A 25,836-nucleotide genomic window follows, 5' to 3' on the forward strand; every position below is an offset into this window, starting at 1 on the left:
AGCATAGTACTTGTCTAACGCGCCAGCCAAAGCGCCGATAGCCACACTTGACTGTACAAATAGACTACTATATATATATGGATTCTTATATGTGTGTGCTTTACTTTCTTCATTTACTATATTTCACGCTCTCTTTCTCTCTCTCCCATCTCTTCACTTTTTCACATTTTTGTACGTTAATTCGTGTGTGTTTTTATTGTTATTGCAGTTGGTTTCGCGAGGGCAGCAGCGTACCGCTACAATCGTATATACTGAAAGGCGGCTCCAAGAATCATTACACCAATGCAACATTACAAATACTGCCAAGACGCGCTGACGATGGCGCCAAATATAAATGCGTCGTTTGGAATCGTGCCATCTCCGAGGGTCATAAGCTGGAGACAACTGTCACGCTGAATGTGAACTGTAAGTAGGCAATCAAATTAATTGCTTTTACGCCCGCACACACAGACACACACAAACAAATACACTGACATTCCTACATATATACACACATATATAGGCGAGTCCATTGTGATTGCGCGGCGAAATCAGTGAAACTAAAAATGTTGTTTGCTGGCCGCGCCGGACGCTTGGTTGGCTGGCTGCCTGCATGCTGCCTGCCTGCTGTCTGCCGCTGATAATGTCGCAGCGAAGCCACAAATAAAGCGTATGAGAGTTGATATCTAGCAATTGTTCCGTTAATTCTTTGCACTAATGAGCGCAGAAAAGCGAAAATTTTCATTTTTAAGTTGATAGCGTAGGCGGTCGAAAGCGATTACGGAAAAATGCGAAAAAGTGCTTGTCTGGCAGAGGGTGAGCGTGCGCGTCGGCCAATGACTTAAAATTGCACACTTTTCGCTTGAAAGTCACTTTTAAAGAGTGTGACTTAAATTGTAGGCAAATTATGGTAATTATATCATTAATTTCAATAATGGAAAGTGAATTAAGGCGACGAGCTGATGAAGAGTGGTTAAGGGTCTATAATTATTGTAAAGAACTGTACCTACTATAATTTTGCAATATTTTTCGCAGTAAATACTAAACATTTTTAATAAAAGATTAAAAAATAAAAAATAAAAATTTTATGACAGAATTAATTTATTAGAAATGGTTTGTTCGATAGATTGCTGTTGAGTCTCCAGTTAGAGCTGAAGCACAGGAGAGAGGTTACCTTACTCTGTTTTGGCATATTAGGCATACAGATACTCGCAAAATATGTAATTTAAAGCAAACAAATCTGTCCTAATATTCAAACCCAGTTATCTTAAGGATTACTATCACAACCATAATAAAAATATGACTACGAACCCGGACAGGCAAAATACAACTCCTCTATGTAGACAATAGACTTTCTTACGAATAATCAAAGTTAGGTAATCTTACGGTCCCATTTAAACTGTTTTCAACTTATTTGGAGAACTCTTTTGTAGAAACTCTTTATCAAATAAAGAAATTTTACGAGGAATTCACTTGTTCATTCGAACTCATTTTGAAAAATTTTAATTTTTGTAACTCGAATGATGCAAATAACCTTTCCAACTCAATCTACTCGAGAACACATTAAGGCAGCCCAAAATAAACCCCTTTGTATATTACAAATTTGCTTGAAAATCTGCCGGTCAGTTTGAGCGTAAGAGAGACAGTCACGAACGATACGCTAAAATAGTTACGATCGATCGTAATCGATAAATGGCATCTTGAAAGATTTTTATCCTCATCGCTTGGACGGACATTGACTAGTTAAGATCACTAGGAAAAGCTAACATTACTAGAGACCAAGAGCATTCTTTTAGATATATTTCTTGACAAAGATAGATTGCGGAGACTTAAAAAACGTCTGTCAGACTCTGCTACTCGTTCATTATTGTTTTCTTAAAGCGGAAAAGATAAGTTCTTTATGAACACAGTTATAAAGATTGCCATGAGTTCAACACTCTTAATTAAAACTCATTATCCTGTTCAAATTCATTGTGGGTGACAACTATGAAACAATTTACGCATGACCGATTTTAAACAACAAAAATAGTAATAAAATAAAAGATTAATTAAATTAATATTAATTTCATTAAAAAAAATAATTTTTATACCTCAAATCATTAGCAGGTCATAAAAAGTCTAATCCGGAGGTATATCAGTTGAATATTATTTTTTGTTTTTATCATTGCTTCATATATCGTAGAAAAATATAAACGTAGAAAAGTGTTATTTTTGGAATCTCTTTCTGGGTCCGTGGTGCATGCATTAAAAGCAAAAACAAATAATGAAGGAATAAGTTCGGTTGTAACCGAACATTTTATACTCTCGCAATTTATTTATATTTTAATTTTATTAATATAACACCCAAATTGACCCACATATTCCTTATATACATATTTATATGGCATAAAGTCCATTGAAAGCTGGAAACCCTAACTTATGTATATGGGAGCTAGGTGAATTTATGATCCGATTTCACTCATTTTTGACACGGAGGCATAATACATATTCTTCTTCAAAATATCTGTTTTTCCGGCAAAAAATTTATTAGAAATACTGAGGTCTTCATGTTCGATACATGGTGGATTGAAAACTTATGGTCCGATTTCGACGGTTTTTATATAAATGTAGTATTTGTGCAAAGTTTCGATGTCTGCACTAGTGCTTACTGTATATATTGTAAATTAAGCGATTCAGATCGACCTCAACGTTGTGGTATATGGGAAGGGGGCGTGATTGTGAACCGATTTGGCTAATTTTCAAAACATATCACTGGGATTCCAAAAATATATTATGAACCGAATGTCATTGAATTTGGTCGAATAGTTTCGGATATATGGTTTTCGATCCATTAGTGGACGGAGGCACACCCATTTAAAATTGTGTATTCCAATTTGAGTGCAGCTCTTCTGTACCATCTTTAAAATGAATTTAAGATTTCTGGTTTTTTCCCTTACTGAATTAAAGCATTTTTAGTACTTTTTAACATTTGTAAGGGAGATAGGCGTGGTTATAATCCGATTTTTTCCATTTTTGGACTGTATAAGGCAGTACCTAAAAGAAACGACTCTAGAATGTTTGGTTGATATAGCTTTGGTAACTTACGAGAAATTTATATAAAAAGCTTAGTAGTAGTCGTGGCCACGCTCATGCGATTCTTTAATTTAACTTAATTTAACTTTCATAGCTTTATTTATGGCTTAGTTATGACACTTTATGTGTTTTCTGTTTTCGCCATTTTGTGGGCGTCACAGTGGTCCGAGAGTATAATAAAATATTAAAATAATATAATTTTTTTTTTTATTTTTATGTCCACTGCTATTTCGTCATTGTCTCACTCAAAAAGCCTTTGGCTTACATTTTTTTTTGCGCAAATTTGTACCAAAAGGCAAAAAGCTAGAAAATGGAGAAACTACCCTAAATTTGTGATCATGCTTTGACTGCTCCGTATAAATAATTTCTACATTTTAAACAATAAAAATCTTCTTTTATACTAAGCTTACTAAGCAAAAGTTAATTTAAATTTCTATTTTCATAATTCTTTAAATATTGGATAAATACTCCATAACGATGAAGTTATCCATGTTTTAATCTGGAATATAGAACATTGTACTACTTTGGATTATTCGACCGTCGCGAAACCTTTCCTCATACACGTTGTGGTAGGCTTTGCTTGAGTTATGCAAAATTACATTTTGTTGAAATATTGAATATATTGTATACTTATCACGAAAATTAAAAGGTAACGCTTCGAAAAAGTAAAATATTTTACTACAATATTGGGTTTAATTGTGAAGTTCAGTAGAAGAATAAATAACTTAAATATATAATGTAAAAATAAATAAATATAATTAAATATTTCGTTCGATTAATTAATAATTCATTTGTTCTCAGTAATTCAAAATCATTTATGACAATAAAAATAGATGGATAATTTGAAAAAAATCACTCACCATACAAATGTTACGTATACGCCGCGCCAACTTACTTTACACTGCAAAGAAAAAAATAAATCAATATAAATAAGTAAAGAATAATAATTGAAAATAGTCATAAATAATAACGAATTTTAAACATAATAAATCAATTACTAGTTGTTATTAAGTTGCTAAAATATTAATATTTATAATTTTTTATAAACGGTTAGAGAGAAGATTGTATGCACCTGAGCCTTATGCTTATATAACAAAGGAGTTCTTCGGCATATAATAATTTAGAAACAACTTAACCCTAGTACTTAAAATTTTGTTAAACTAATTATATTTGCTTTGCTAGAAACGACTACAAATATAGACCAGATGGGTCAGTAAATAAAACTTGTGCTAATAATTCAACAACAGCGTCACTTGGCGATAATTTTGGTTTATGCAAATATACTTCAGTTAGTAGCTTAGTATAAGGTTTCACATTCTTTTATCAACAACGAACGCCAGTTCATAAAGCCATTCACAGAATTCCATTTCCCATTACTCATATATTGAAATATCACTCATACGCCACGTACCCGCTGAAGTGCTCAAAGTAATAGTATTACACTTATTAAGAGACTGCAATAAACTAAGTAAAAGTTCGGCTACTAAAGTACCACTAAATTAAAAAAAAATACACAAACAAAATATAACTGGACACTATGCAAATAACAAGCAGCTGTCCGGCCATTTCACTAATAGTGACGACAGCGTACTTCAGAAAATATATATGCCAACAATGGTTGCAAATTAAATTGGTTACCCCAATAAAGTAAGCACGAGTAAGTACCAGTGACTTAACCAGCTGTATGAAATCACAAAAATCATATTAAACAACAATACAAAATACACATACTCGTTTGTATATAGTATAAAGTCCTCACAGCATTTGCATAGTTGCTGAAGAGTGGTGCTTGTGAAATGAAATTTCCAATGGAGAAAGGACAATTTATGTAAGAATATTTGAATCTATATGTGTGTGTCTGCCAAGCAAGTGTTTGTGTGCCTTGTAATACCTTTAGCTGCAGCAGCTCCTTTACTTTATAGCACTAGAGTTGTTGTCGGCCTAAAGTTGAATTAAAATATTAATTTTGTCCAAAAAAATACCTAAAAATGTAAACTATGCAACGCACAGCTGCAAATATTTACACATGCTCTGTTGAAATTCTATTTTATTATGCAAAAATATCTTTTGGGTAAAAATGTCATTTCAATAAGCACAGTCGAAAGTGCCTGATAATGTCCGTACTTTTACCGACAAGTTTTCATTTGTTGGCACATTTTATTTTATTTCATTTTATTTTTCACATATTTCTCTTGCCTATAACTGCGTGTGTATCTTTTTGTGAAAAATTATGCTCGCACATGTAAATATTAAGCATTTTTAGCCCTTACATGTCTCAGTACATGCCTGACTCTTGGTTGCGTACATTCATCATGCCTTGCTGAGCCGCCTGCATTCGTGATGTGTCGAGCTTCGGCATATGTCAACCAGCTGCAATAAGGTCCAGTTTGGGGTGGTGGGTTTGGGTAATTTTTTGAATTGCTAGCAGGAAGGCATAAGATGCTTATAGACATGTGAAAGAGTGTAGAAGAGGGCAATTCCAGAGGCACTAAAACTCTAAATTCGAAAATCTAAAGTTTTCATTTAAAGTTATTACAAAGAAGATAACGCTGGAGTGAACAATACCTCATAATATATAATTCTAAGTAAAGTCCGTTACGGTTAAGTCAGGATACGTTATAAAAGGTTAGATGATGTTCGTCTAGGTTAAATTCGGTTAGCTTTTATTTCATTTTGGTGGGTTACGCAATATAATTTAGTTAAGTTAATGTAAGTTATGCTAAGTTAAGTTAAGTTATGTTAAGTCGATCTAAGTTAAGTTAAGTCATGTAAATTTATATAGTATATGTTATATTAGATCTGATTGAGTTAAACCAGGTTAGATTTATAATTTCGTTAAATTAAGTTAAGTTACATTAAGTATATCTAAGTTAAGTTGTGTTAAGTTATGTTAAGTTTATTTATGTTATATTAGTTGAAAATTAAGTTATATGCGATGTGATAGGATTGGATATATTATGTTAGGTTACGAAAGATAATTTAGTTAAGTTGTGTTAAGTTAAGTCACGTTATAATATATAAAATTTAATTACACAAAATATTTAGTGGAAGTTACGTTAAGTTAAGTTATGTTCAGTCGATCTAAGTTAAGTACCGTTATGTGAGATAAGATTTAATTACACAAAATATTTAGTTTAAGTTACGTTCAATTAAGTTATGTTAAGTTAAGTTAACTTAGGTTAAGTTCTTTAATGTTATATACTGAGATCTACGGTCTATTGTGCCCTATTTAGTTTAAGTTACGTTCAATTAAGTTATGTTAAGTTAAGTTAACTTAGGTTATGTTCTTTAATGTTATATACTGAGACCTACGGTCTATTGTGCCCTATCCTATTTATCACAGAATACCATCCCGTCCTGTAGTTCTAAAAGAACTTAGTAACGCTGCAGGGCTGGTGGTCGCGATACTTTCCCTTTGGGGATATAGAGACTCCATTGCCTGACTCCTTAACCCTGCAATCGCGTGACATTCCAGGAGTACGTGCAGCTCAGTCGTTTCCGCTTCCAAATCACAGAATCTGCACAGGTCGTTGAGCAGATACCGAGTTTGTTCAGATGGCGTCTTAGTCTGCAGTGGCCAGTGTAAAGTGCCACTAGTTGACTCTATTTGTTTATTGGGAGCTCAATAAGTTGCTTGAATCTCTTCCGGTTGTACCCACTAGAAACAGTTTGGAGTGGCGAAGTCCCTGCAATTGCAGCCAGTAGCGATTCCTACTTACCAGTTCGTCTTCTAATAGTATATTTCTGAGAACTTGCGGACCAACTGCAATGAAGGGTTCCTGGCAGCCGCGGCCTTTCTAGCTAGTAATAAATCTAATTTGTAAAATTTTGAGTGACAACAAGTTAGATTCGATGAGGTGATATAGGATTGAATCCAAACCGTTTAAACTATATAAGATAATTTAAAATAAAGTGTAAATTATGGAGCTTCCACCAATCGTTAATACTTAGACTAATCAAACTAACTATCTAACTCGACTTTTCGATCGATATTTCTTCCTAAATAAGAGTACCCCAATCTATAAGCCCCTTTTTAGAACTATTCTGTTCGAAAAATAACAAAACTTAGATTCCTCCATGTCCCTGGAATCACCCCAACCACACAGGATAGGCAGGATCAATGTGTCACACGAAGCTATCACAGCGCAAGCAGTACTGTGATTGCGCCAAAGATTTCCACAATGCGTGCCACTGGACAAGTAACGGCACTACAAGCCAAACGAACGAAGCTGCTGAAAGTTATATGTAGAATACGTAGAAATGTCGGAATGTCATGCAACAAACACAAAAACACACTTATAGAGCAGGAATATACTTGAATGTAAGCGCCCTGAAAGGCTATAAGCTCTTATCTGTTGTAAGGTATTGTATATTTTTGAATTACGCAGAATGCGACAGGAATTCATAAACGAGTACGAGAGTTGCACAACAAAAATCTCATAAATAATATTGAGAAGTAAATTTACTAGCATATCCTGGGCAGCAACATCTATAACAACAACAACAAAAGCAGCAATAACAGCAGCAAGTGAGTGTAGGCTGAAAGCTGTTTCACATGTACAACACTCGTACAGGCAGCCGTTCCTACCAGAGTCGACAAGGGGGAAGGGGACGCAACAGGCAGCAATGCTGGGCGAAATTGTGAGGATTAAGTCTGAAATCAGAATATAATGCGCATAGTTATGTCGCAAACAACACACAGACCCACACACGCTCATACACATAGTTGTATAGTGAACATGCGAGTCTTCTTCTGGTATTGTCTAGTATCATGTTGTGCTGCAGGCATTCCATCCAGCCTCTACCCGAGCATGCGTTGTGTTTACAGTAAGTTCTTCATAATTCTTGGCGCTATTGTTAGTTATTGTAAACAAAGCAAAAAAATGAAAATAAAAATTGCTATGTGCCTGCACACATGCATTCTTATATAGAGATATATGTTGATTGTGCAAGTAGTCTACTTTCAGGCGCTGGACCACAATTTTGACCTAAAGGTAACCAGCACAAATGCCCCCTATTATTATTATAAAATTCTCAGGCTATCATGTTGCATATATTTAAGGGGACAGACACGCTCACATGGGTATATGCCTGGCAATATAACTGTTGTAGGTCATATTTTTATACCCTAGCAACATGTTGCACAAGAGTAAAATTGTTTTGTTCAAGTAACGGTTATTTGTAAGAGCCTTAAAAAATTCAAATTGATTGGTTTTTAAACAGATTTATAGAAATCTCGCAACTTTTCCCTAGAAACAAATTAAACAGAACTAGTTCGGGTTGTTGGTTTGAGCCGCTAGGTGGCGCTCAAGTTCAGAAACTTCCAAAAGATGCATTTAAATACGATCTGATTCATAAGTGAAACCCTTACCTAGCATATATGATTAAAATAATCGGTTAAAATCTCTCCGTGAGATGGCGCTGGCGTCAAAGTGTTTCTGAAAGTCATGTTTTCTAACAAATATATATTATATTGAGACTAAATGAAGACAGAGTCTGAATTGTGAGTATTTGATATTGTGGGTGTAAAAATTAGATCTTCAAAACATTTTTTCAAATCTTGGGCTAAGGAACCGCACTATATGACCATAATTATGTACCTAATTTTTAGATCGCTTGAATTTAAATCAAGAGTCATATCCCAACAGATAGCACCACTACCAAGCGCACAAAATGTTGTTATTCTTAAGAGTATCATCTTGAATGATACCAAATATGTTCCGATCCCACAGAACGCCATTTTGAATTATAACAACTCATTTACCGCACAGCATAAGAATCTAGAAGATTACAATTTTTATATTTGTCTATATTTGCCTCCACTCGAACTTAGCTTCACCTTACTCGTCCAACCAAATTTCGTTAACACATTACAGTTGAGATTTTACTCCAACTGCTGCCCATTACATTGGCAATATTTTAGGAAATTTTAAATTACAATTACATTATTGTTGCACAAGCATGTACCGTTAGGCAAACTAGGCAAATTAAGTGTGTGTCTAACAAAATGCCTAACATGGGTGCAGCTTTTTGATTATTGATGTCCCTTGTTGCCGCAAGAGTTGACTCTACTCTACTCTTTAATAAGCCTAACAAACTAAACTTTAATTACAGATTTTGTTTTGAGGGGGAATAGAATGGAAATTTTGGAATTTTGTACTTATTGTAATTGGATGTACCAGCCGGAGGAATAATTTGTAATGACTATTGAACAGAATGGAAAAATAAATATTAAAATGATATGTTAATAACAAGTACATCTCTTAAAAACAAATAAATTAGGTTAGTTAAGGTTGAAACAAAAGAGACAAGAATTAATGAGTGCTCACATCAGATAAGTGGCAAACAATATAGTGGAGGGCAGTGGTAGCTAGTGAGGTAGCTTATTCAAATTAAGTTCTTGGAAAAAATATGTCTGAAAATGGCTCGGAAATCCGGATGTATATAATATATGGAGAATGAACTCTATCAAATAACCAGCACAGGTATAAAGCCCAATTTACTAAGGATAGTTATAACGTATATACATCATTCCTGTAGCATTTCCGACCCACGGCTCTATAAATAAAGGCACCACTGATCCTTGTGTGACTTTTAGATGACCTCATGACTTTGTGTAGTATCTTTTTTCACTTTATTCTTCCAAATAACTAATGCGAAATTAACATTGAAACATATTTGCTGTATCCGATTTTTCAGACCTTAGAGAGTGGTGAATCGAACAAATAACTAGTATAAAGACAATAATACCCTTTTCACACAGGAACTAATTGATCAATTAACTGGCCTCTGCTCGATTAAAACGCTGATTAAGTTCGATTTACCATACAAAATAGAAATCTAATTGAATTTTAATCGACTTGAAAATGAAATTCAACTTTGCGACAAAGGCCGTATTTGTCTGCGAGTTGTTGCACACGCTACACGACGGTATATGTCGCTTCTAAAAATAGCAATCATCTGATGAAACTTAGCAACTTCTTATGAAAAGCAAAAACAAAAATGTACAACAGCTGATCGGTTATCGAGGAGCCAGCAGTGTGAAGAACAGCAACTGATTTCTCAATCAAATATCAAAAAAAAAAATTGATTGATCAATTAATTTGGCTGTGTGAAAAGCCTATAAGGAAGCATAATTAAAATGCGATAGCCGAGTGAGCGGGTCCAACACACTTTTCATGTTGTTGCTTCGAAATATCGATTAATAGCCCGACAAGACTAAAATACTACACGCGGAGATGTAAGATCTCCCTCTTCGCTCATAAATATATCTATATTTGTCCCGAATGTACATACGTAATGTATGATGGATTGAAGTGAAGAACTTGATTCAACAGAGTGCTTTATAAGGCTAATTTTCTAACCTTATATCACATTTTAAGGTTCAGGTTTAACTGAATAGCTTACCAAGGAAAAAAAAATGTTATCTTATTTAAAAGAGCTACAAGAACCAAGGGGTCTTACTATGTATGGTAGGAGGCAGTAGAGGATTAGTGCCGCCATAACATTTTGATCTGATTAAAGAACTCATTTAAGATTAAAAATGTGATAAGTAGCTCAATGAGCATCGCTTTGACTTGAAGTCATAAAAGTCAAGGGAGATTAACACTTGGGTGAGTTTGTTCGTTCACGCGGTATTAGGAACGTTATTTAGATCTATGCAATAGGAATACTCCCAGAACTAAATTACTTTGATTTGGCTTCGGACAGACAAAAATATTTCGTCTTTTAAGCAAAACGGATCTCTGTATTATGATAAGGATAATCAGGGAATTGAGATATTAAAGTATTGAGGTATTGTCCCCTTCGATTAGTATCTGCTTTAATAGGACTTGTTGGGGAGCTCAATAATTATTTACATGCCATAAATGATGTAGCTTGCGGTCCGTTATTATTTTAACATTCCCTTACCGTTAACCAACTATAATAATATATATTTAAACACTTCGAGAACTGGGGTCCAAATCTTGTCTCATCTGAAGGTCAAATAGAACAGTTTTTTGGTTAGACAATCTATGGAGAATAAAGCGTCTGCTCTTACAAAAATGTTGAACACGGCGAAGAGCCTTAACTTTAATAATCATAACATTCTAATCATTCAAAACCCCGCACTAATGGTAATGGTGAATGATTCGAAATTAAGTAGCTTATGAGTAAATTACTCACAACTGTCTCTCGAATTGAAAATAATGAAAAATCATTAAAGAATATTCCAAAAATAATTATGCAGCTGAAACTGCATTAATTATTGCAAATATTAACTAAATAAATGGCCAACTACAAAATTAGAAATAGAAAGGCAGAATGGCGCATTATAAGGGACAGCAACTTTGAAAAATGCTAACTAGGCCAACAAGCTGCGACATTAAACTGCTTGGACACGTTGTGATAGCGAGCAAAGGCGCATGCAAAGTACAAATAACGGTGCGAATGATGATGGCGCTGCCAGCAAACACACACAAACAAACAATGCAATTCAAATACATATATATGTAGTAATATATATGCTAAAGTTGCTGCTTGTGCTAGAAAAAGTCAGCAGCAACAAAAATATGGTACAACAAAAACAAAAAATATGTGCAACAACAAAAAACTCGGCGTCGACATCAGTGTCGGCGGCATTGCTGCAATTTACTCATATTTATGATGCTCATTTAAAATCCATTAGCAATGTCAGCCAACAAGCGCGAGCATACCATCACACATACACTCACTCATATATACATACATACTAACCTCCACACGCGTCTGCTCAAACCAAGTAATTGCTATTTAGTCAAGCTGGCAAGCAGACGCGGTAATAGCAAGGAAATTCATTGAGAAATATGTGCAAAAATATATAAAATTCATAGCCTTCGAAATAATGCCATCGAATTGGCTGGCATTGCGCGCGTCCTCTTTTGTTGTTGCTGTACAGTATTTTTATGACTCGATTCTTATTTTTCAATTCGCATTTTATTTTATTTGAGTTTTCTTTTGCTACTCTATAGGCTGTGGTGACGCAGCTCAGATCGTTGGTGCCTGATCATCGGCGCGTTGGAAAAGCGCTAGTTGTTGGGGCGGTCTAACCTAGTTTCTTGCTTCTCTTGCTTCTCTTCTTCTTCTACCGTTTTCTATGCATTTTTAAAGGTCTTAAATTATTCGCTTTCCTACTTTGGTCGCACATTCATTTTTCATATTTGAAACGCAGCGACGCAGTAACGGTCGTCAATGCTTGGCAATTCCCACATACATACACATACCAATACATAAGTGTATGTGTGTGTCTCTTTATCAAAATTTATGTGCGCTTTATTTATTTGTGTGTGTGCCTTTTGATATTTCAACTCTCATGCAGCTGCTGATAAATATGCAATTGAGCCAAATATGATCATTTATTTGCCGCCATTATTCAGCGGTGGTCGGTCGTAACATATTGATATATTGGCGTGATAAAAAATCAATTTCGTGAATTAAATTTTTTCGAAAATGAAAGCTATATGCATCGGTAATATAAAATTTGATGAGCTCGTTGGTTATGGTTAATCAAGTATTTAAAGCGTTATTTTGTTACCTAGGGACAGTATTAGTCATTATAGGTGCTACGAATAGCTTCTTACACTAGTCAGGGACTCACGGTTTGAGTCCACTTGCTTAAGTGTTCCAACGAAGGGTTAAATTTGCCTGAAAATATATTCTGGATGGCTTCTTTTGGTGGTCCTCTTCATACCCACTTATGCCTGCAAAGGGTTAATATTTTACTACAATAATGCCAAGGTCGAGCTGTTTACCTGTTCCGCTCTTTTTTTTTAATTCTCACAACCGGGCATATCTCCTGTCGGTTACAATTTAACTGAAAATGTGGAAGGGTGGGGTAATCCTCGCACACTTCGACTTCAGCCCGAGGGAATTGGATCATATCCATGCCGCCGACCTGGTCTTGGCAATAACTTCTCTGCTCTTATTCCTTTAAGGCACGTGTGGGTGGGAAAGAGTCGCTGGAGGAGAGGCGCGGCAAGCTATTTCACGGATGGGTCGAAAATGGCAGAAGAGGCAGGTGGGCTGATATTAAGACAGCGGCGAATATATTGCTTCGGAGCAGGTGACGAGCTGATCTGATAGTAGAGCGGTGATTCTAGCCTTGAGTTCGATAACCATGCACTCAAGGGATATGCATATCTTTACTATCAGTAAGCAGTGGAATCGCGGGAAATTATACTGCTGCTGAGCTTGCAAGGTCGGGAACATCAGTCTCACTATTAGTAGCATGGAAGCATGTAGGAGCACCGTTGTCCTATTGTGATTTACTGCTGGATAGATGGGCCTCGGCTGAACTGGTTAAGCTCTGGTCAGTTACTAGCACTTGCGCAGTCGCCCGAACTTTCTGGCCTAAAGTGAATCGCAGGAGGTCTACCGAGCTCTTCGCCCTCAGTAAAGTTCACCTCTCCTTAGACATAGGGGTTCTAACTGGCCATTATCTCATCGGAACCCACGCTGTGATGTGTAAAATCTTACCGGATGCTAGCTGTAGAAGCTGCATGGAGGAAGGCGAGTTGGAATTATCCTTTCTTCTGGAATTTTCCGCCTTTACGAGACAAGAAAAATATTTATCGGATCTCACTTTTTCAAACAAGCTCACGTAATAGCGAATTTAAGTGCAAGAAATCTCTGCAGATTTCTGGTAGGTTCAGGGAGCTTTGTCCGCTTCTAATACCTAATCTAGAGGGAATCCTGGCATCATAAAGGACTCAATTGAAGAACCTGTTAGAAACTGAGTAGTTGGACACTTAGATGGCTTCTGAGGGTTTAAATTAGACAGTATTATACGAAAGACTTTTTTGTTGGCTGATCTTCGATTTTATATTTGATAAAGGGGTTCTTCAAATGTTAAAATTTGTCCGGAAATACCCGGGTTTGATTCAAGGTTCTGTCTTAATCGAAAGCTAACTTTATTTCATCCATTTTTCCAGCACATGGAGAGTCATTCAGAGCAGATATAGAGTTACTGACAACAGATACACTAAACAATTTGTCTCGATGTATACTAAAAATGGGTCGAAACAGAAAAAAGTTGGCAATCCGAATTCAATATTTAACTACACAATCAAAGATTTTTTAGGATTTTTGCGGTAGATTCATCTCATCTTTAATCATGAAGGTTCTATCAGGGTAGTTGAAATCTCTAACAACGGAGTCTCATATTCAAGAAACATGAACATTTTTAGTACAAATACTGAATCTTCGACCAAAATGTTATAATTTTTTTTCTACCAATCTATAGAAGCACTCTCCTATATTAGCTTTCAACCATTCTAACCTAATGTCTTCTATATACATAGAATGGCACACATCTCTCCAAAATTTTGTGTAAATATTTCAACTTTTGTGATTTTCACTTCATAAATAACTCCCAGTACTATATAGCATTATATGACCCGCTGCGTGGCTACGTGCCACCATAGTCTATAGCACCCCGTCCCCCACTCAGCTGCGTGCTGTCTGCACGCACAGCGTTTGTTGGAATATAATCGTAACTTCAATTTTCTTCATATACAGCCAATACGTGACAGAGAAGCTGTGAGATTTTAAAATACTTCCGGACGCCACTTGCGTGCACACGACACAGGTACGAAGTCATGCATACGCGTACGACTGAATTACCTTTTGCAATTTTTGAATATTTTCCGAAAGAAAAGTAAAATGCATGAGCGCCGTAAAATGAGGCGAAATGCAATGCACAGCGTGGCACATGGCTTTTTATCAGCAACTGACATTGGTTGGCTGTATGGATCAATGGTTGGATGGTTGGTTGGTTGGTTGGCGGAATTGCATGGCTGATGGCTTGGCTGGCATTCGACACCTCTCCCCCTCGTCCACAAGGCATGCTGGCATCCGTTGTTGGCATGCTTTTATGCAGCCAACTTCATTCAATGGCTTTTATGCCACTCGTGGAGTTGCGTTCTGTTCTTGCCACTTGGATGATGGAGTTCGCAGCTTCACTCGGTTTTATGTTGATCATTTTTAAATGACGGCTCCTCACGGAAAGGAGGATGTGTATATTATTGGATTTTTTAAATTTTATTTACTACTATTTCAGTCAATAGGAAATTGAGAAAATGTGGGGAATATTGTTTATAATATTTTTGTATTTAAATTTTCTTAAATTTTCAGGCAAAATTGAGAAAAAGGAACCCTCGAAGCCTTTATCAGTTTATTCAGATATCCAATATGTTTTGCATTTGCTCTCTAGACCCGATTTGTTTTAAGACTCCTATTTCGAGTGGTATTCCATTCCCTACACACTTCAATCTCAAATCGGATCTTTCTTGATCTCAATATAGTCTTACAAGGGCCCTAACTAGTACTATTAAATACTCTCTATGCTCGCAGATCCGCGGAACCATTGGTTTACCCACCCTTTCTGCCCAATGAAGATATCAAAGATCAGAAGACTTTCGCTTCTTACGAATTTTTCGACCCTCCGACCTAAGGGATGTCTGAAGAAGTCGGTACTAAAATAGAGAGGAAATTGAGAGTAATATATATGGAATAACCAAAATCACTCTACTTCGCCTTAAATCATTACTCAAACAGGATCGCAATTGGCAGTCTATTTAGAAGCTTCAGGAAAATATAGATAAGGGATATACATCCTAAATGGTATGAAAGTTCATATTAAACCAAATGTGATGTGGATGGTAAAGTAAATTATTAGTGAGAGCTTTCATGGTAACAGAGCTCTGAAAAGTAAGCTTTCTATAGGACACTATTATTTGGGATTGGTACAGTATGATAACATTCTCTCAACTATTAGAGTTCAACTGTAATACCAGGAGCTTAAAGCTTCAATCAAGCTTCAAGTTGCTCCATTCAAGCTTCAAGCTTTGGGAAACAGTTTCATTCGACAAAAAGAAGTTTCTTGAAAGCTTTGTTCAGATTTAGCAAACTTGTTCCATTTCAGCAATCCTGAACGGAGTCTCGAAGCTCAATGAGTGCGGAACAAATCACTGTCTAGTAAGGTTTTTATTTAGGAAACTAGTACAAGCAATAGATTCGGGACTTTTTGAAGTCACACCACATTATCAATGGTTCCCAAAAAGCCATACCCGAAAAAGCGGGGCATGCCATGACACTATTGGAAGGAAATTGTGGTGACTAAATCATATCAAGTAAATGGGCTTTCAATTGGTGGTCGAGGTTCTGCTATTTGACTCCATTGAAGCAGTTTTTGTTAGTTATATCAGTTAAAATTCTATACTGTTGAACCAGCTAGGGACTGAGTAAGCAAGCCCTAACATTCGCGGGCTATCGCCAAAATCACACCGACTATGGTGGAAAAATTGGACTGACTTCTTGGCATACATAGCCAAGATAGTCTCTATTCCCTTTAAATTCCGAAATCAATTTCAATCAAAAAGAATTATATCTAAACCAATCATTAACACCTCACACAAAAAAAAAAATATTTTGAAGAATTGGTCTACTGAATTAAGCAATTTTAGAACGGAGACTAAAAAAAGTACAAAAACCACATGACAACTTTCCTCATCATACACAGAAGTAACAAATTATCTACAGATTTTGCAAAATCTCTTTTCTAATTGAGGCTGTCTTCCATCATTTTGCATGTGTGCATTGTCTGCAAGATTGTGAAGATTGTGTGGTGTGCACTCAGCCAGCTGTCGTGCGGCATGAAACCAATCAATCCATCAATCAAACAACTCAGTTAATCTTATATAGAACTCACGCAGACCAACCAACACATTCCCATTAAACAAAAACAAAACCAAAATTCGAACAAAAATATAAAATTAAATGCAACCAAAAGTACACAAAATAGAATCAGCCACAGCATACATACATACAAACATACATGTATGAAAAATTGAAAAATTTCAAAAACTTCAACAACTTTTCCACTTGTGGCTGCGCCTACCAAAACCGAACGGTGTGTACTCACCAATTTGCCGCTTGTTTGTCGGCGGGTGTGTTGGTGTTTGCACAAAATCATGCGAGTACATTGAAATCAATCAAAACTTTTCCGCAAACCATGCTAACAAATAAATAAAACCGCTAGCCAGCAGCTATGGCAGTAGGAGGTTGAGCGCCACTCTACCGCTCTACTAGACGTCGCAAAGTTGTTGCCTTGCAGCGAAAGCTTTTTTGCTATTTTTGGCATTTAAGATTTTCATCAACTTATGCTTGTTTACATAAAAAGTCAAAATTTCCAATGGAATTCAATTTAAAGTAATTAATATTTACTTGCTTTTAAAGTTTGCTGACTTCACTGAGGAGGTTTTGTAGAGATTTTACTATTTATTGGACTGAGCTGGTTTAAGTATGTAATGTTCGAAAACACTACTAATTGAGTAATTAAGAGAATTTTAGGAATGTAGGCACTAATTTGTAACAATTTACTATATAATCAAGCAATTAACTAATTGACAATTAACTAATTGCATAATTTATATTTAATTGTCAATAAACTAATTTCGAAATTACTGCTTAATTAACGGTTCACTAATTGCACTTTTAGTAATTAATGGTCAATTAACTAATTGAACAATTTGTACTTAATTATCAATTAGTATTTCACTAACAAAAATTGTTAAGTGCAATTAATAGTAGGTAATGCACAATATGATAATTACTCAATTAAAACTTAATTGACAATTAGCTAATGACATAATTTATATTTCATTGACATTAACTGATTTCGAAATGAGTACTTAATTCACCATTCACTAATTGCACCATTAGTAATTAATGGTCAATTAACTAATTGAACAATTTGTACTTAATTGTCAATTAAATAATTGCATAATTAGTACTTCACTGACAATACATTCATAGTAAAATTAATAGCCGATAATAGACAATATATTAATTATGCAATTATAACTTAATCGACAATAAATTAATTTCATAATTAATCTTATAATTAGCAATACACTTGTGTAGTAATCTCCAGTGCCCAGTGAATTATATTCGAATAAATTAAGTGGACATGTCCACAATGTATACAATTTCAGATAATTGTCAAGTAGGGCTTATTTAAGCTAAAATAGTCGAGTACATTTGTGCATAGAAAACGATGAGTCAATTTACATCTTAATTACTTCAATTAAATACTACATTGTCCTGTACGACTAACATATTAAAGATCCATTTAATTAATTCACAATTAGACATAATCACCAAACTCTATCGACTAATTGGATAAAAAGTATTTTTCTGGTGATACTAATACAATTCAACGAGAAACAACTCGTATAAGTTCGTAGAGCCAATCTACTTTCCAAATAATCAACAGTTTTAGCGGCTGACAAAAAAAGCGAGAGTATTACAGAGAGCTAGTCTCTTAGTCTTTTTGAGTCCTAAATATAATGGACTGTTGAGGCAGATCTTTGTGGAAGCCTTAAGTTTTTTCTTGGCCACTTGGACTGGACCTTCGTTTGCTGAAAGGAGATTCGTACAAGATCTTTGTTTTTTCAAATAAGTAGATCATTTTCTTTCAACGATCTCAGTGACGAATTATGATTTCGGTTGAGTATCTCTTGTAATAAAATACTCACAGGGATTGAGATAGAATAAAGAGAGATTCTTAGATTCTTTTAAAGAGTTTTGTCTGGCAGAATTTCTCTTAACCGTTATGTTGCTCATAAGCATGGACACATGAAAGCTCTAGGATCTGAGAATATCACGAAATTTTTAGTGAAAAAATTAGTTTTAAATACAAAAAATGGGTAAATGTAAGTAATGCTCACAACCAAAATAGTATGTAGTGTGTATTTAGATTTTTTGCCAGAGATACGCGATTATATTTTAATTTCTCTGAACGACATATGAGCGTATAAATAATTTGTATATTTTATGAATTTTAAAAAATATGGAAATTGTTAATTTTCAACAACAAAATATTTCAACCATCAAAATAATAATGTCCGAAAATACAGAGATAAAAATCAACACTCAACAATATTTGCATACAACATTGAGAAAGCTTTTATGCAGCTCTGAAATATATATACATTTACACAATAGATGAAAATATGAAATCAACGAAATTAAATGTCATTTCTTGAATAATAACTTTTTCGATTTGATCTTGAGATTGAACCAAAGCACACAGAATAATTGAAGCACATAGAATAGAATAAAATTTTTGGCAGAGAAAAACAACTTTGTAGAGAAAGCAATTTGATTTTCAAACAAATTAAGTACAATGGAATTAAATACTCATGCTACAAAAAGGTAAAGCAACTATTTACGAGTAGAGAAGGTGAAATATATTTCTATATATAAATGATATATGTATATAATACATATATATGTACATAGCAATATGTCAACTTGGTTATTAAGTTCTGTTGTGGTGCAAAGTTTTTTTCCTCTCCTTTATGCTACAACAAATTAAATTTTTCGCAAAAGTGAAACTTTTAGAATGTCATGAAATAAAAACAGCACAAACAAAGTTTATACCGTTATTTTTCTTAGGTAACAAAAAGTTCGAAAAGCTTTTTACGAAAAATAAAAAAAAAATTACCTAGAAACTTGCTTAAGGTGAAAGCTTGTTGAGTTGGTTATCGAGAGGTTTGAGTGGAATTTTTATATAAATGAGTTATATACTTGTAAATGTAGTAACTTTAAGACCTTGGAGGTTATGATTGACATTCGATTAATCAAAGCTAGTGAGCTTAGTCAAGGGCTAGACGGCTTTGAGAGCTTGCAATTTTGAAGCTTTGAATCTTTGATCCCAATTCTCTATTCACTTTTATTGAACGACAGCGCATTCTCTCCAGTGCCACTAGTAGTTTCAATAATTGACCTCGAAACGATAGGAACAGTGACCGCTATACCAAGTAACTAAAATTTTAGCATTAAAAGCTCGAGTCATTATTTAGTTGTAGGGTAATCGGTGATATTCAAAACTTCGTCATTGAGTCCAAAATCGGGAAAGACACAATTTTATATTAAGCAAAAACCGTTTCGACATTTTCTTCAAAATGTGCTCGGGGAAACTTTATAAAGAAGACATCAAGTATAAGAACTGTTGGTAATCTAATATCTTTGAGAATGTGGAATACGGAGCAGAGGAAGTATTACAAATAACTCCGACCAAGCAGAAGTTCATCTGCATCAAAGAGGCTGGTCCCATTATAGGGAGTTCCGTTACCGACTTAAATCGATGCTTTAGTCCGCCTTTGGGACCCATCAGGTCTTACTAGCTTTCCAATACTAATGAACTAAGGAATACTTCGTGATATTTCTAGTTCCAAGTCTTGTAAAGACTAGATCGACCAGTATAGAACGTGTGCGGAATATGACGAAACGCCTTATCTGCTCGTAGTCGGAAAAGCATTAACAAAGTTTCCGCGGGGTCATTACAAATAGTTGTGGGTGGCCTGTCTTTGATAATAGGTTTCCTATTGGATTCCTGTGAAATGAATCTAGTCATGGCTTGGAATTGGAACAGGAAATTGGTTACTGAGGCGTTACTGAACTCTCGAGTTCAAATCCACACTGTTCCTGCAAAGAATGGTACGCGACCTGACGATAAGGGATTACTTAATGGGTTTCCTGTGAAATGGATTCCGACAGACCTAGTCATATAGCTTCAACCAAAGAGCAAGGCTCAAATGAAGTTTCTCAGTTAGATGATATACTCGTTATAGGTTAATTTGAACTAAAACTTCAATCAAGAAGTGAGAAAGAAGTCTTAGAAAGTTTGTTAGTAAAATCATATTGATTTCAGTTGGATTTAAATTCCGACTCGGTTGGGCTGGGTAGCCACTGGCCAGTTACTACCACAAGTCGCAAGATCCTTCTGGCCCAAGGTAAATCGCGATAGGTCTATCCAGCTTTTTGCCCTCAGTAAAGCTTAACTCTCCTTAGCCCTAGGGGTTCTTACTGGCTATTGTCCCATCGTTGGTTGTAGAAGCTGCATAAAGGAGGATGAGTTGGAATCATCCCATTACTTTCTTCTGGAATGTCCCGCCTTTGCGAGAACAAGAAAGAGATTTCGTGGATCACACTTTTTCGAATAAGCTCGCGAAATAGCAAATATAGATGTTAAAAATCTCTGCAGATTTGTAGTAGCTGCAGGGCGCTTTGTTGACTCCTAATTGCTAATCTAGGGGGGATCCAGGCTTCACAAAGGACAGTATTTTAAAGTCTACGTATGTTTCCCTTTGGTAAACAGCTTTACAACCTAGATTCCAACTGTCTATCAAAAACAAAATATAGTTCTTGAGGCGTTACTGAGTCCCCAAGTTCATTGACGAAACTCTTCAGAATATTCTACTCACTGTTCCGAAGAAAGATCCGCAAGTTTTCTAGCTATCCAATGTTGTAACCCCCAAGTTCCGCCGACTATTAACTGACAAATTCATTACAGCTACTTTGTTCCCACACTTATTGCAGGCAGTGTATGGACTACAGCTCCAATCCCAAAAGAAAAGGAATGGCGAAGAAAAATTCAATTAAACATGCTTGCAAGTGATTCTTTATTAAACCATTAATTGCGTGCCAATTGCATGTAACCGTGACACAATAAGTACCTACGCACAACAACAGCAACAACAAGAAGGAAAGAAATACAAGAAGAAGAAGAAGAAGCAATAAAATTTGTATTGAGTTGACAAGGCGAAGGAGAATGGGCAAATAGCCAAAAAAAAAGCGAAAGATAACAAAGCGAAAAGGAATAAGAAAAAGAGAAAGAGAAAGTGGCAAAATAACGGTATTCATATGTATGAGCCGGCGTACATATATTTTTAATGAATAGTGTGCTTGTGGAGATGTGCGTATTAACAGTGTGTCAAAAAAGAGTGCGTGTAAATGGCAAAAATATGCATTCAAGCATCGAAGTATGTGAGTTGACTGATTGAACGCCATTGAAAACGTTGCGTGTGTGCGCGTGAAAATGCAAAAACTAGATGAGAATGTGATACACAGTGAAAAAAGCGGGAAAAAGCAGAAGAAGAAGCGCGGAATTCAAAAAACGCAATATTGTCGCAACGCGCAGCGATACAATGTAACGGTGTTGTTGCTGTTAAAATTGTTGCATTGCTTTTGTTGCATAAACACTCATATACATATGTACATGTGATCATGAGTGTGCGTGCATGCGTTTATTCCGCTTTCGAGCATGGCGGAAAATTCAATTTACACATTTTTTTCGCTCGTTGAACTCTGGCGCGTCAGAGTGACGAGCTGACATGCAGTACACTCACATAGGCAAACATATAATCAACACCACGTCCATAAATGCAAGCAATTTGCCAGCTGGGAACAGTTGAAACTGGGAATACTGATGAGCACAATTTTTTCGAGTGAAAGAAAGCAAAAGCTTGTCTGCGAAAAGTGGCTAGTAAGTGCCTAGAGGCTAGTGACGAAACTATTAACTAATTCAAAATGAAATGAAAAATCAACGACAGCAGTTAATAACAGAGTTTCCAATAAAAGGTAGGATGGTTTCGACGATTCAGAGCGGGTGAAAACGACAACATGGATAAGCCTGCCGGCGGAAGGCCTGTGACGACGAATACCGATTAAATCATGGAAAACATTGAGTTGAACCGGCATGTGGCATCTCGTGACATCGCTCAGGAGATGGGAGTTAGTCACCAAACCATTTTACACCATCTGTAGAAGGCTGGATACACAAAAAAGCTTGATGTTTGGGTGCCGCATGATTTGACGCAAAAAAAACCTTTGGACCGAATCAATGCCTGCGATATGCTGCAGAAACGGAACGAACTCGACCCATTTTTGAAGCTGATGGTGACTGGCGACGAAAAATGGATCACATACGACAATATCAAGCGAAAAAGGTCGTGGTCGAAGTTCGGAGAATCGTCCCAAACAGTGACCAAGCAGTGGTGGGATTGGAAGGGGATCATCCACTATGAGCTGCTTCCGTATGGCCAGACGCTTAATTCTACCATCTACTGCGAACAACTGGATCGCTTGAAGCAGGCGATCGACCAGAATCGTTCGGAATTGGCCAACAGGAAGGGTGTAGTATTCAACAAGGACAACGCCAGACCATACACTTCGTTGATGACTCGTAAGAAGCTAGGGGAGCTCAGATGGGAGGTTTTATCACATCCACCATATAGCCCAAACATGGCGCCAAGTGATTACCAACTGTTCCTGTCCATGGCGAACGCCCTTGATGTAAAAGTTAAACTCAAAAGAGGCTTGTGAGAAGTGGCTGTCCGAGTTCTTCGCAAATGAAAAGGGAATCTTCTACGACGGGGGTATTATGAAGTTGCCGTCTAGTTGGAAACAGATTATCCAACGAAACGGCGCATTTCAACTAAATCCGATCACTGTAACACTTTTTATAAAGCATTGAATAAAGAGCAAAAAAGCTGAAGTAGATTTCGAGAAAATGCAGTGATTAGTTTGAGACTACCCGGACTACATGTGAAAACAAATATTTTGGGTAAGACAGTTTGTTCGAAGACTTATTCATACAAAATTCGACTTTTTATGTAATTTGAATCAGAATTTAGACTTCCGCTCGAAGACCCCTAGCCCAAATTTTGGAATATTGTCTTACAAAATTCAACATTTTATATCTTCTAAGTTAGAATATTGCCTTGATCTCGAAGATTAGAAGAAGCCATACTAAATTGTAGCAGTTTCTCTCGGAAGCTTCGTCGTATATGTTTTCTGAAACGGAATGTCGAATTCGTCACCCAGTTACCGACATAATATACCAGTTTGTAAATTATTATTAAGATAAAATTTCGACTCCGTCTGGACGATGACGGGTCGTCATACTTAAAACGAAGAGAATTCTGCTATAAACTTTAACATTTTATGTCTCCGGAAGACGCAATATTGACTCTATCTCGAAAAGGATGAGAAATAATGAAGAGTTTAATATTCAGAAAAAGGAAAACATAATTATAAAATCGGAATAAAATAGTGTATGATACCTTTCTTGATCTCCCAGATTTTGATTTCTTTGTCTTGAAAAAAAAGTATGAAATGAAAAACACTAACTAATTATGAAAATAAAATGAAATAACTATCTGACAATTTTCTAATTCTAATTAAAAGAGAGAGATCATCCTTACGTTCATCATCATCCCAACGCTGACCTCGAAATCATTCTAGTGGCCAACTAAGCTTGCAATCCTGCCGCAGTCAGTTGCAACTAGCGCAAACTTTAAACAATATTATTACTAGAGCAGCACACTTGTTTTTGTTTTATTAATATCAGCAGGTAAAACAACAACAACAACAATAACAAACAGCCCTTTATAGCGCTCCCCTGACGGCATATTGATTTATGACACCAATATCAACACTTAGGCGGCCATAAACAAAGTTTACCGAACCCTGAGGGCCCCACTTACACATCCGCCATTTTTAATGCAGTTAAGCTTATATAAACACACCTATGTATATGTATGTATATAGCCTATTTATGGCCGCGTATGTGTATGTTTATTGTGGAAAGCAGTGCATATGTTTTCTCGCTGCTAATGACCAACATTTACGTGCAATTTCACTTAATTTAAATGATGCCGCTGGGCGTTTGCAATAGCGATGGCAATAACAATAGCAACAACAACAACAGCAAAAACAACAACATAGCTTATGCGTCTAATTGCGCACACCCATTGAGCAGGAAATGTCCAACGTCACGGATCATAAAAATGGCAGCACAACATAACGGACACTAATATATATGTACATAAATGAGAAGATGAGTGTGTGAGAGAGAGAGAGGGCAAAAGTCAAACTATTATGGGTCATAAGCAGACATATGAACATTAGTGCAACTAACCGACTTCGAGCTGCGCTTCTAACGAGTTCAGCCGGAGCCGCTGGCCATTTGGCGGCCGCGTCAATGCAGAGCGCCTAGGCAATGGCGATCTATCGATGCCGCAGCGGATGTTGTTATATGTATGTATTGTTCCATAAAACTATATCAAACTATAATGAATGCGTATATGAAAGAACAACAAAAATAATTACAACAACAACAACAAGAGAAAGCAAAAAAAATTGTGGCACATTTAATTGAGCGACAACAAGGCGAGTGACAGCAACGTCAAGAGTGAACAACAACATAACGGTAGCGACAGTGGCAACGGCAATGGATATTGTCAACACGCGTCGAACGACAACTTTATTTCTTTGCCCACAGAGAGGGTCTGGGGATATTGCGGTGTTGCAAGTACGGCAGATGGATGAGTGAGGAAGGCGGTATGGAGAGCAGTAGCTGGATAGAGGCAGAGCATTATTACTGTATGGCACATGTTGTTAAAATGCAAATTATAACAACAACAACAACAACAGAAAAAATAACAAAAAGAAGAACAACCCACATTGCAACAACAACAACAAAACCAACAAAAAATGCATTACCAACAACATCGCAAATTTGAAAAAATTACAACAGCAACAAAAAAAATTAGCAACAACAACAATACAAAAATTGTAAAATTTAAAACAACAACAACAAAATGTGTTCAACAACAACAGCAAAAAAATTTGCAATCACAACAACAACAACCCACTAATTGCCACCGCTGATCGCATTTATTTGCATATTTTTTACAAGCCCACACCGCAGCGTGTTCACTCACGCAACATTTTGGTGTCATCGTTATTTACGCTTGCGGCCACCGCATCATATCCTGCCACACACACACAGGCACACAGCTCCTTTGCAGCTTGTTGACTTGCACCTGAAAACATATTTTGCCATTTTTCAGCTATCAAGCGACATTTATGCGCCAGGCTATATGCATAAGTGGCACTGAAGATATGAAGCGGTGTGTG

At 36.1% G+C, this 25,836-nt stretch overlaps 1 protein-coding gene across 1 annotated transcript in view; it reads left to right on the top strand.

The window, feature by feature from the left end:
* LOC105216405 (neural cell adhesion molecule 1-B) overlaps positions 1-25,836 on the top strand; it is a 292,270-nt gene that overhangs the window by 224,698 nt on the left and 41,736 nt on the right. The window contains exon 4 of the mRNA XM_054227219.1: positions 209-405. Coding sequence (XP_054083194.1) covers positions 209-405 — 197 coding nt within the window. The remainder of the gene's footprint in view (positions 1-208; positions 406-25,836) is intronic.

This window comes from Zeugodacus cucurbitae, chromosome 3 (assembly GCF_028554725.1).
Source record: "Zeugodacus cucurbitae isolate PBARC_wt_2022May chromosome 3, idZeuCucr1.2, whole genome shotgun sequence".
Lineage (NCBI taxonomy): Eukaryota > Metazoa > Arthropoda > Insecta > Diptera > Tephritidae > Zeugodacus > Zeugodacus cucurbitae.